This window comes from Phoenix dactylifera, chromosome 14, assembly GCF_051530095.1.
Source record: "Phoenix dactylifera cultivar Ajwa chromosome 14, Ajwa_hap1_PhDact_Kaust_v1.1, whole genome shotgun sequence".
NCBI lineage: Eukaryota > Viridiplantae > Streptophyta > Magnoliopsida > Arecales > Arecaceae > Phoenix > Phoenix dactylifera.
The window spans coordinates 13,255,466-13,269,464 of record NC_143203.1 but is presented as its reverse complement, the minus strand read 5'-3'; the positions used below and the strand labels follow the sequence as shown (position 1 = coordinate 13,269,464).

Genomic DNA, 13,999 nt, shown 5'->3' with positions numbered 1-13,999 from the left:
TGGTAAAGTTATTACAATTAAACAAATCTGGGTTCCAAAAGGAACCATATGTCCTAACTCTCAAGGACCCAAGCAAGCTTGGGTACCCAAAATGAAAATATGAGGATGTAGACATAGATGTGTCAAGATACCCATGGAACAAATAGATTCATACAAATGGGTGTTCTAGACACACGTCAAAAAAATGAAACTTAAAACATACTTATGAAAAGTAATTTTAAATAAAAATAATAATAATAATAATAATGAAATCAGTAATCCTTGCATCTCATCATTATTTTTTTTTTGTATTTGATTAAAATATGAATTGCATGTATTGATCAATTTTGTGATATAGAAAATACTTTTGGAAATATAATCAAATCACTTCATTTTATAGTATACTTTACTCACTATTGGATAAGTTGCTAAATGATTAATCAATTTATTAAGAATAACTCTATGAATTCTCTATATGCTTGATTGAGAGTTTTTTATCCATGGCATTATTGTTTATTGATCATAGATATGATAATGTGTACTTGGTGTGCTTTTGAATATATGCACTATGAATACCAAGATTAAAGAAACCATCTTTGGCATATAAAATCAACTCATGCTAGTATGTACTTAATCTCAAAAGACCTTGCCATTGGCTTACTTAGATTATCTTCTGAAAGGTCAAAGTTTGCTATGCATGCTAACTAAGGAAACAAACAAAAATCAATTTCTAAATCTAAAGATGTTGTTTCCATCACTAAGTTTTCAAAAGCTAACATTGGATTTGTTCTTGGCAAATAAAATTGAAATATTTTCTGTATTTGCTAAATCTTGCAAAAGTGTTTCAAATAATAAAGGTTTCCAAACTGTGAAGATAAAGAGTATCATGGCACAGTGTTGAAAACCAAAATCCTGATAAAGTTTATACAGAAATTAATTATTTCAGCACCAAGGACACCTTAAGTAAAATAGGGTTAATAGAATTCTTGAAGAAATGAAAAAGACAATTGTGTATGATAGTCATCTACTTAAATGTTTTTAAAAGCTATCATCACTGCTTGTCATACATATGATTTCTATTAGATCTATTTTTGATGAAAACTCCTTTTGATCTTCTGAAAAATGGAAAATGAACCATTGCATATCTTTCATATTTTTCAGTCATACACGTTATGCTTGATATGTTCTTATGAAAATAATGCCAAATCTGATAAAGATATCTCTATCCTTGGATATCATTCATCAAGCAATGCATATAGAACATTCATGAAAAGATTCTAGTTGTAGAAATATCAATTCATTTTATTCTTTATGAGACTAATGATTTATTATCAAGATACTAAAATTAAATTATATATGTATATGGTTAATCTTTTACATATAACAATCTGAAAACTTGTTAATAATTATAACCAAATTGAGTTTTTCAGAAATGCACTTAATGAAGAAAAATTGATGACTACTAAAAGACTAAATCAAGAAAAGATGAAATAGATCTTGATTCTTGCATGATTAGAAGTAAAGATCACCATTATCATTTGCTTGCTTTATGAGCTTTATATTCTATCAAATGAATGTGTAGAATGCACTCCTAGGTGCTTATTTTATTAAAGAAGATATATGTTAAATAACCACCATATTTGAAAACACTCATTACAAATATGATAAAGCAATATATAATTTGGAACAAGCATCAAAAGCATGATATAAAAGTTTAAGTAACCTTTTTTTGATAGAAAGTAATAGTGATAAATCTATGCATCAAAAAGAAGAATTTGTGATATCTTATTTGCTCAAAGTATGCATTGATGACATCATTTTTGGTTCTACTAATGAAGAGTTATATGAAGATTTTACTTAGCTCATGCAAGGTGAGTTTGAAATATGTATGATGAATGAATTAACATCTTCTCTCAAACTCCAAATTAAGACAAACAAGAAAGGGGATCTTCATTGACCAAAGTTAGTCCACAAGAAAACTCTTATAGAAGATTGGCATGAAGAAGGTATGTCTATGACCCCATCTTGTAGAATTTGAAAAGGATGAGCAAAGTAGATCTATTATTTTAGAGCTGTATTGAAGCATGATAGAATAATTATTTTATCATACAGCTAGTAGACCAGATTGTATGCTCATTATGTGACCTTGTGCAAGACTTCAATCTAACTTTAATGAATCATATTTTATTGATAACAAATAAATCATAATCTGAATTTTGATAGAAACAACTGTTTAAGATAAGTTGATTAAAACTTAGCTAGCGTGTCTTATTGATAATTATCTTAAGCAAATAAAATCTAAACTAAATCGATTTTGAAAATAAGAAATTGATTTGACCTTGATAAATCTTCCTATTGCCTCACATGCTTGTCCTTGAACCATCTTGGTTAATGAAACTATCTCTTTAGTTCAAGTGATATGTGCTTGCTTATATTTAGGCAATCTCTTGAGTAAAGTGACTCAATATTCAACTATTGTCATATCTTATATTGAGTCATCTAGTTAAAAATATGTTGGATGAATGGTTTGTATCTTAAAGAAACTAAAGACTCTCTTTCAAGAAAGAAAAGGAGTTTGTTAATAATGCAGGATCCTTGAGCAAGAAAATGAGAGATTTCAACTTGAAGGACACCTCCACATAAGATACAATAAACATTCACATGCAAACAAGAGAGAGGATCTTCTTCAGCCAAAAGTTCACACATAAGAAATCTAGTTTGGCTTGAAGAATATAGAATGAATAGGTAATTTTAGATACCTCTCTCATAAATTAATTGAGCAAAGTTAATAACTTAAATCTTATTATGGCATGATTAAATTCTTTAATTATTAATTTTTGATATCATGTCTATATATGTATTGACTGACTTATACTTTTAGAAACTGTTTCATGGTTTGCCCAAACTAAATTATTTCTTTACCTATATCATAACCATGAAATACACAAGTATATGCTTAAAATTTTGATGTAAAATAACTTGTGAGAAGTTATGAATTCTTGAGCACAATGAAAATGTTGTTTGCATGATATATATCTATATGATACATACAATTATTTCTTTATTCTGCTCTTTCATGTAATTACTTGAGAATAACAAAAAGAGAGAGAGATAAAGAAAAGAAAATGGACATTATTCAAGAGAAGTAAAATCTAAGTAAAGGCAAATACTTCAATCTTAAGGAAAAGCAAAACAAGCATAATAGATTTGGCACATTTATGAGACTCGTGAAAGGGATAAAATCCGCAATTAATTACACTTAAACAGGGAGAGTTTGAAGTGAACCTTTTAAATTTGCTATATTGCTCATCATAGGGATGGTGCCAATGGGGAGGCTAGTGGTAGTACCCGGCACTATTTGACCCAACTATTCGGTGTAGGGTATATTAGGGACGGCACAAGAGGGAGGCTAGTGGTAGTACCTCGTGCCCCTTCCAACTCCACCGGATAGGGAGCAAATAGAGTATAGAGCATAAGAAAGTAAAAACAAAAAAAACAATATCAAAATGTTCGTTAATTGGTTAAGAAAAGAAATTCAAAAAAAAAAGGGAGGAAATGAATGACAAAGTAAATGAAAGTATATAAGAAGAATCAAGTTAAGTATTAATCACTTGGAAACACACCTTAAGGATGAAATTAGTGGAAGATTATATTTAAATAGGGGGAGTTAATTCGAAAAGAATTGATTTTGATCCTTGACATGCTTGTTCTTAATATTTTAATGCAAAACTTAACACATAATATATTTTGCATGTGGCATGATGTTTTGAATTATGGGTTCTTAATATTTTGTAATGCTCCATGCTTGGATAAGTTGATTGAAATATATCTTAATTTGGAATATGTCTTAACTTTGCTCACAAGTCTTTGCTTCACCCTTGCCTCAAACTAACTTGTGTTCCAATGCTTGAATGTTTAAAATACTACATAAAGTTTTTTTTGTAATATTAAAAAGAAATGTCAGTTTTATCATTCACGATTATCTTTGAAAGTTAAATAGATTTACAAAAAGAAGAAGAGAAAGATATTTCTATTTAGGCAAAATGAATTGATCTTGATCTATCTTTCTACTTGCCTAACTTTGATACATAATGTTCTAATACTTGTTAAAATATTCTTTATTTTGTATCGAAACTCAATATTAAATACAAAGATTCTGAAAGTGCTCGAATGTTATTGAAATATGTGTTTTCAATCTTAGTGATTTAAGATGAGCTACAATGTAGAAGATACATATCTCAAATTATAATTGTGAAAGCCTTCTTGGAAATTCTTATGAAAATTCAGAATCTAATTTTGTATAAAAGCTTAAACTTAACTTAAAAATGCTTATATCGTTACATCTTTGTAACCTTAGTTATATGCTTCAATGATCACGTCATTCAGGAGAATAACTCAATATGATTTCTAAATGAAAATTTTAATATAAGAAAAACAAAATTAATTTTGATGCCTTGGTTGATTGTCTCGATACGCATCCGAAACATATCTTTTCTTATCCTTAAAGTGTACTAATATTGGTCTAAATAATGTGTCTTTCAATGATCTTAATTGCAAACAAATATTTTTAAATATATGATTTTATTTTGATATTAAAAAGATTTATTGTGCTTCATGTATACATTGCTGAAAAACTATGATTAAGAAATTGAGTTCTATAAATATATATACTTCAATGATCATCTATATGTTTTTCTCTCCTACATTATTAAAGACTTCCATCAATATATATATATATATATATTATTAAGAGAGTGAATGATCTTAAGTCTAGAAACATTTCAGCTCACTCAAATAATTCTTAAAAGAAAGAAAATGTAAATACTTTTGAAAGAATTTGAGCTTCAAATGAATCATTTTCTGATTAATATTTCAGTACATTTTTTCAAAGATTAAGAGGAAGCATAACTTGTTCTTGAAAGATTAAAAGGAGTGATTGCTATAAATTTTGAATAATTCTAGATCACTCTACATTCTTGATATCATAAAGTTTCAGTTTTATTCATGTTTATCATTAAAATCTGAAATTCAACAAAAGAAAAGAATGATTAAAGAAGAATGCATCTTTTGAGGGGGAGCTTTAGATATTCAGTATCTTATCCTAAAGTTACTTTAATTTGATGCATACCTTGAATTTTATGGATTGATTTTGATGAACCTCCTTATATTGCAAGACTTGCTTTAATTATATAATAAGTTTATACTTTGAGATGAGTTCTATAAAGATTGTCTTATCTCAAACCTTGATCTTATGAAAATAAGCTGAAACTTATAAAAAATATATTTTCAAGATTGACAATTTTATTGAACATTATCTTCAAATTCTAAACTCTTAAATGGAATGATCAATTGAGGGGGAGAAAGAAAATTTCAGAAGAAGAAATTTTATGGAACTTAATCGCATAAATCTATAACTAAAGGAGAGAGAAAGAATTTATGATACACCTTGAGGCTTGTTATTTGGTTAATATATCTTATGCATAAATCATGAACCAAATTGCAATTCAAACAGTTGATCTTAAGAGCCTCTAACTTAATGAAAAAGGGGGAGAATAATGTGTTGAATCCATATTTTGGTATTTGTGCCCCAATGCCCTTATTATCATAAAAGAACTTTGAAGTCATTAAGAATTAATGATCCAACATGATGGTATGTTTTTCAAGTATGTAAGTTTTGATCTTATACTCTGAAAATTAATTAAATTGCTCTCATGTTGATAAACAAGCTTTATATATTGGGCAAAAGATCTTAAATGAACAAGCTTTCATACTTATTATTGAAGAGAGGTTAGATTTCCATTCGTGCCTTCTTTGAATATCAGTCTTGATACTCCTTGAACTAACTTGAAAAAGATTCCACCTACACTTGATTTGAAAACTATCCTAGGAATCACATTCGATGTGCTCTCATCATCATTTGCTCTGAAATCATCTTAATTGGCTCTGATCTATGCTAATTAATCTTGTTCTGACATTATTGCCTTGAGTTATATGATTCATATTCTTGCAATAATTTGACATGCATTAACTGAAAATCAGAGTACTATAAAAAAAAAATATTTGAGTACCATTATCTTTGTGCTTAATGTTTCATTATCTTACAACCTTTTTGATGTTGTCAAAAAGGGGGAGAAATATCTGAGTATATGCTCATAATGCTTTATGTGTTGATTATGTTAAGATTAAATCTAAAGCATTATCATGAAGTATATTTTAAAGATATATAATTTCTACTTCATGCAACTTAGCTATGCATTACTTCTAGAACACAATATATTGCATATACTCCAAGTTTTGTCATCATCAAAAAGGGGGAGACTGATGACCCAAAGATTGATTTAAAGATTGATTTTGATGATCACAAAACCTTGAAGTATAAATACTAATGTTTGTGTTGCAAGGAGAAAGAATTTATTTTGCAAGGAACATAGCAAGATTGGAAGAATACAAGAAGGCCTCCAAAGCTCTCAAGAAAAGTTGGAAGAAAGCTACAATTTATGGCCCAAGCTTCAAGTTTAAAGAATTCAAGTTGGAGGAGCAAATTTAAAGAAAAATTCAAAAGAATAGTCCTCGAGTCGACTCCGGAAAGTTTAGAGTTGACTCTGGCACTCTAGAGTTTCAAGAAACAGTGCTCGAGTCGACTCCGATACTCTACGAGTCGACTCCGACTGAGAACAAACAAAAAGACAGAGAGTTGATTTTCAGCGCTATAGTGATCTCGAGTCGACTCCAACTTCAGTGCTACAGTGCGGAGTTGACTCCCAGCTACAGTGCCGGCAGACTACTATTCACGAGTCGACTCCTATTTCAGCCGAGTCGACTCCTGCTTCAGCCGAGTCGACTCCTGCTTCAGCCGAGTCAACTCTAGCACGCTGGGAGGCATAACGGCTAGTTTTTTCTTGATTCCAACGGCTCTATTTTTGTCTCTAACGGCTAGATTTTTGTTTCCACTCCCTCTAAAGCTATAAAATCAAGAGGAGAGCTAGGGAAGAGGGTATGGAAGTGGGAGAGAACATTTAGGAAAGAGATTTCAAAGTGATTACAAGGGAAATCTCCCATAAGCACAAAAGGGCCATTCAAAGTGAAATAGAGAGAAGAAGAGCATCCAAGTGAATCCCAAAGCTTTCTCTCCATCCGTGTGCTGCCTCGGTGATCCTCTACTTCGTGCCAAATCAGAAGAGGGTCAAGTAAAGAAGAAGCCGAGCTTCTTCATCTTCAAAACTCGTTTGAGGGCTTCTCTTTACTCTATTTGTTTATATTGTTATATTTGCTTGTTTAAGAAGCTTTGATTTGTTTTAAACTTTGTTTTTAATATCTTGTAACTTGATTCAATCAAGGGATTGAATCAAGGGGTTAAGGTTTGTTGGTGAGCCAAAGGGAAAACCAACGGTGAGAGGTTTGTTGGTGAGCCTAGGTCGAAACCAACGGTGTAAGGGTTTGATTGTGATCCCGGGAAAACAATCGGGGTGGTTCTAGTCGGTGAGCCTGGGAAAACCGACCGAGTTCGTTGTGCGCTCGTAAAACAACAAGTTGGGTTGTGAGCTTGTAAAACAACCGACTGTAATCTGAGGGATTATAGTGAAATTCCCAAGGGGTCTTGGGGAGTGGATGTAGGTGCTGGGGTGCACCGAACCACTATATATCTTTGTGTTTGTGATGCCTTATTTCTTGCGTTTCATGCCTTACATACATACTTGACTTTGTAATATTTCTAGCTTTATTTCCTAATTGATTATAAGAGATTGTTTAGAACTTGTTTAGCTTTCACTCTATTCTTACAATTCACATAGATTAAATTGATCATACAACTATAAGTTAATTTAGGATCAATTGCGTCCTAAAGCCATAATATAATTGCTCTAGCTTAGTTTGTCACTGCATTACTTATAATTACCTAGAGCTTAAGTAAGTAACATCTTATCATTCCGCTACATTCAATTTAAAGTAAAAAATTAGGAAACACAATTTTTAGAAAACCCAATTCACCCCCCCTCTTGGGTTGTCATCTTGGGCAACACTTGACCTCACGTGCAACGCACGTGAGGCAACGGGATGGATCCTCCATCCCGAAGAAGAAGGAGGAGCCCTGTTTTAGGGCTTCCTTCTCCTTCCTCTCCTCCTTTGAGCCCACCGAAAGAGAGAGCCGCCGCACGCAGGGGGGGTTCTTCTTCGTGTTGCCACCGAGAGAGAGGGAGAGAGAGAGAGAGAGAAGAGAAGCCACGGCACCGGGTGGTCTTCTTCTTCCTTGCCGCCGGAGAAGAGAGGCGCCGGACGTCGGGACGGAGGTAAGAATCCTTAGCCTTTCTCTCCTCTTCTTTCACTGCTTGGCCATGACGTGTGGTGGGTTGGAGCCGGCCGATCACCAGATTTGGGTCCAAAACGGCTTGCTCTAGCAGTCGGCGTGTTCGCCGCCGCCAGTCGCCGGGGGTGGCCGGATTTGCTCCGCCACCCGCTGCCGCTGCCGCTGCCAAGGCCGGCCACCCCGGCCGCCTTGGGTTCGACCGGGAGGAAAGAAGAGGGGGCGGCGGCAGGGGTCATGGATCCCCTGTTTCGCCGAACGAGAAGAAGGGAGTCGGGAGAGAAAAGAAGAAAGAAGAAAAAGAAAAGAAGGAAAAAAGAAAAGAGAAAAGAAGAAAGAAGAAAAAGAAAAGAAGGAAAAAAGAAAAGAAAAGAAAAAGAAAAGAAAAAGAAAAGAAAAAAAAAGAAGAAAAAAAAATAAAAAATAAAAGGAGGGTGGTTTACGGGTATGAACCCGGATCCGAACCCGAACCCGGGGTGCTAGACACTTCGGCAGGGTCGGCCCTGGGAGAATGTTAAAATTTAGGTTTTATATATATATTGTGATGAATTTTAAAAGAAAATATGGTTTTTGAATATTAGGTTCTGCGAGGGATTTGCGGAATTAATTGGATTTGTTGTGGATCGCGTTCGCAAGGTAAGTGATGTAACCTCTTTTCTAGATTTATCGGCAAACTATATATATGTTTCACGAATCGAATTATTGGTGATTTCGAATTTGATGCATGGATTATATGTGTACTTTAGAATATTATATGATTATGATTGAACGTATTTGCTTCTGATTTGAATTGTGTTTAATTGCTCTGACATTGTACCTTTTGGCTTGGAACACTAAACATAATGTAAGAAAAGATTATGACTTGAAATAGATTCAGACTTGCAATCGGGCTATGTTGAGGACCCTGCCAATGGGGGCTAATACATTGGTACCGCAAGATGAATAGTCGGTGATATGACCCTACCACAGGGAACATGTGGTCATAGTTCCTGGCTGTTGAGTTGAATCCGATAAATTGAAAGAAACTAAGATATGAACGACTTTTGGTTTTGACATTGTATGATTTTTTTTATATATAACTGAAATATGAAATAGAGAACAAACTGAACTATCGACCTGGCTATGTTGAGGACCCCGCCAATGGGGGCAGATACGTTGGCAATTGACTGTCCTGAAGGACTCACCGCAAGAAGATTAGTCGGTGTTGATGACCCTGCCACAGGGAACATGTGGTCATAGTCCAGGATCGACATGATAAATTGAATATGTGAAAGAATCTTGAAACCGCGAAAAGAATCTTATGAATTCAAGAAATATTTGACTTATACTTTGGAACTGCATATTTATTTATTTTCCACATATTATTGCTTGATTTATCTAGCTAGAGTGTTCATTACTTACTGGGTTGTCTAGCTCATTATATTATGTGTTGTTGTTTTACAGATTTCGAGAACTAGTTTATTGGAGATTCAAAATGGGAGAGCGACTAGAAGGATTTGTGGCACAAGTTATCTTAGATTAGGGTTATTTAAGTTGATTTGTTATTATGGACATTTATTATGATTGGTGGACTTTTGTTATTTTAAGAACTAGGTTTCTGCATGTTGGTAAATGATTATTCCGCTGCGTATTTAGACTTGTGAGTCATTATGACTTGAGTTAGTCAATGGAATAAGATTGCATTTATTCTGTTCAATTATTCTAGAATTTCATAATTGAGGTGTTTGGTTTAGATGCCTTGCATACTCGTGGAGAGAGTTTCCTACGGGTGTGCGGCGGTTGGCGCGACCCCCGGCTCGCGATCTCGGGACGGGGGCGTGACAACTTAAGTGGTATCAAAGCACACGAGGATAGAATCTAAGACAAAGAGTTATACACGATATGAGTGTAGGTGGGTAGACGCTAGGGACGTTGGGACGTTAGGTGGAAAGAATGTGATGATTATTCTTATTAAAAATATATATATATATATATATATTTTAATTCAGTGAGCTTTCTTTTTATGAATCTGCTGTTATTTGATACATATAGGTCAGGATGCCTCAACGTCGGGCGAAAAAGACTACTATTGGTGCTACGAATGAGATACCGAACTGGCACGCTGACAGCACACCCCAACGGGCTACGAGTATCCCTCAGCAGGAGGGAGTCGTGAACCCTCAAACAGGACAAGAACCGGGTTTAGGCCAGGTTATGCAGACCATAGTGGGCCTTATGCAAATGCAACAGCAGGTGCAACAGCAGTTGCTCCAACAACAAGCGCAGTTGCTCCAGACACAGCCACAGCAAGAACGAGGGGAACAGTGCGAACATCGCAGCAGCATAGCTGAATTTAAGAGGCTGGCTCCTCCAGCTTTCAAGGGGACTACAGAACCTTTGGAAGCAGATAATTGGCTTATGGAGATGGAAAAAGCATTTGCTGTCTTGAGATGCCGGGACGATGAAAAACTTTTGTTTGCATCATACATGTTGCAGGGAGAAGCATTTAATTGGTGGCAGATGTTGGAGCATAAATTTGAGCATGATGGGGAACCTCTCACTTGGGATCAATTCCGACGGGCATTCTATGATAAATATTTTCCTCGGAGTGTAAGGACACAGAAGGAACAGGAATTTATCCATTTGAAGCAAAGAGGTATGGCAGTGGCCGAATATGAAGCCAAATTCACAGAACTAGCCAAATTTGTTCCAAAATTGGTAGAGGATGAGCAAGACCGAGTGCACAAGTTTGAGATGGGATTGAAGACTGAAATAAGGAAGCAAGTGGTACCCTATGAGTTGACTACCTACGCAGCTGTGGTGAATAAAGCTTTAATCATTGAAAGGGAAATCAACGAAGCTTTTGCTGAAAGAGAAAGAAACCAAAAGAAAAGAAACAGACCTGCTGAATTTAAAGGGGGAAACAAGAATTTCAAGAATCCAGCTCAGAAGCCAAATAAAGATAGAAATCCCAAAAATGAGAATGAAAAGTGTTCAAGATGTGGCGGTAATCATGCATTTGCAAATTGTCCCTGGGTTACAGGTTCTTGTTTTCATTGCGGACAGAAAGGTCATAAAATTGCAGATTGCCCACAAAGAAACGAGATTAAATCTACGCAGGCAATGGAAGGAAGCCAGAGGCCAAAGACTCAAGGAAGGGTGTTCGCACTTACACAGCAGGATGCACAAGCTTCTAATGCAGTGGTGACAGGTACTATTCCCGTATTCGATATTTATGCTTATGTCTTATTTGATCCAGGTGCCACACATTCATTCATATCCTCAAGCTTTATCAAAACACATAATATATTATGTGAATCTATGACCACTAAGTTCTATGTGGAGACGCCAGTAGGTGGTATGTTGAGCACTGATGTTATATGCAAGGCATGCAAAATTGAAATAATAGATAGGGAGTTACCTGTGGATCTAATTGTACTTGATATGCGGGATTTTGATGTCATTCTGGGGATGAATTGGCTTGCTACCTATCATGCCTCAGTGGACTGTCATGGCAAGAGGGTAAATTTTCAAATTCCGGGAGAATCGGCATTCAGTTTCTGTGGGAACCAGGGAACTGCCTTTCCACATATCATTTCGGCTCTGCAAGCTGGACGAATGTTAAGGAAAGGATGCACAGGTTATCTGGCCTCAGTAATTGATGTACAACCAGATGAACGAAAGATAGAGGATATTCCTATAGTGAATGAATTTTCGGACGTCTTTGCCGAGGAGTTATCAGGATTGCCACCGGACAGAGAAATTGAATTTACTATTGATCTTGTACCTGGTTCAGGGCCGATTTCTAAAGCTCCTTATCGAATGGCTCCAGCTGAATTAAAAGAACTGAAAGGTCAGTTGCAGGATCTACTGGACAAGGGTTTTATACGACCCAGTGTGTCACCTTGGGGAGCTCCAGTGCTCTTTGTGAAAAAGAAAGATGGAAGCATGAGACTCTGCATTGACTATAGAGAATTGATAAAGTCACTATAAAGAACAAGTACCCTTTGCCTCGAATAGATGATTTATTTGACCAGTTGCAAGGTGCACATGTTTTCTCTAAGATTGATCTCCGCACAGGATATCATCAGCTAAAGATCAAAGCGGAAGATGTACCCAAGACTGCATTCAGAACTCGTTATGGACATTATGAATTCTTGGTGATGCCTTTTGGATTGACGAATGCCCCAGCAGCTTTTATGGACTTAATGAACAGAATATTTAAATCCTTTGTAGATCGATTTGTGGTGGTGTTCATTGATGACATTTTAATTTATTCAAAAGGAAAAGAAGAACATGAGGAATATTTACGAAGCGTACTTCAACTCTTAAGGAGGGAGAAGCTCTATGCTAAATTAAAGAAGTGTGAGTTTTGGTTGAATGAGATATCGTTTTTGGGGCATATCATATCCGGAGATGGGATTTCTGTGGATCCAGCAAAAGTGGAAGCTGTAGTACAATGAAACAGGCCTACTAATGTTGCTGAGATTCGCAGCTTTCTAGGAATGGCAGGCTATTACAAACGATTTATGGAAGGATTTTTCTCTATAGCTATACCTTTGACTCGCTTAACTCAAAAAGGAGTTAAGTTTGAATGGACTGAAGATTGTGAACGAGGCTTTCAGGAATTAAAGAGGCGATTGGTTACAGCACCTATTCTTACTATACCTACTGGTGATGATGGATTCACAATTTATAGTGATGCTTCAAAAAAGGGACTCGGCTGTGTTTTGATGCAGCACGGTAAAGTAGTAGCCTATGCCTCTAGACAATTAAAATCTTATGAGCAAAATTATCCTACTCATGATTTGGAGTTAGCAGCTGTGATTTTTGCTCTCAAGATTTGGAGACATCATCTTTACGGAGTACGATGCGAGGTATTTACAGATCACAAGAGTTTGAAATATATATTTACCCAGAAGGAACTGAATTTGAGACAAAGAAGATGGCTGGAATTATTGAAGGACTATGATCTAACAATTAATTACCACCCTGGAAAAGCTAATGTTGTTGCAGATGCTTTAAGCAGAAAGTCAATAGGAAATATGGCCACTTTGATTACTAGCCAACGACATATTTTGGAAGATGTGAGGAAACTTGAATTAGAGATCCGAGTACTTGGCTCGGGGACTCAATTGGCTTATATGCAGGTTTAGCCGACACTCATAGAGAGGATCAAGACAGCTCAACGTAATGACCAGCAGTTATTGAAGATTCGGGAGTCAGTAGAAGCAGGAGATATATCTGAATTCGGGATACATGAGGATGGATCTTTGAGGTATCGGAATAGAATTTGTGTACCTATGGATTTGGAAATTAAACAGGAAATTCTTAAAAAAGCTCATCAGTCTGGATATACAGTGCATCCGGGAGGAACTAAGATGTATAGAGATTTAAAGGAATTGTATTGGTGGAACAACAAGAAAAGGGAAATTGCTCAATTCGTGGCACAATGTCTAGTATGTCAGCAGGTTAAGGCCGAACACCAAAGACCAGCAGGGCTGCTTCAACCTCTTGACATTCCACTATGGAAGTGGGAACAAATTTCCATGGACTTTGTAACAGGACTGCCAAAGACTCCCAGTTCTAACGATGCCGTGTGGGTGATAGTAGATAGGCTAACCAAATCGGCACACTTTTTACCTATCAAAGTTGGGTTCGGTCTGGAAAGGCTAGCTAAATTATACATTAAAGAGATTGTGAGACTACACGGTATTCCAGTATCCATTGTGTCTGATCGAG

At 35.5% G+C, this 13,999-nt stretch overlaps 1 protein-coding gene across 1 annotated transcript; it reads left to right on the top strand.

Annotated features, from left to right (window-relative positions):
• Positions 1–10,315: 10,315 nt before the first annotated feature.
• Positions 10,316–12,250, top strand: LOC149751353 (uncharacterized). Its single transcript, XM_089927302.1, has one exon. It carries the CDS (start codon positions 10,316–10,318, stop codon positions 12,248–12,250), a length of 1,935 nt encoding a protein of 644 aa, XP_089783428.1.
• The last annotated feature ends 1,749 nt before the right edge of the window (positions 12,251–13,999 follow it).

Coding starts and splice junctions, on each gene's coding strand:
- LOC149751353 (XM_089927302.1), top strand. CDS start 10,316: ATGCCTCAACGTCGGGCGAAAAAGACTACTATTGGTGCTACGAATGAG.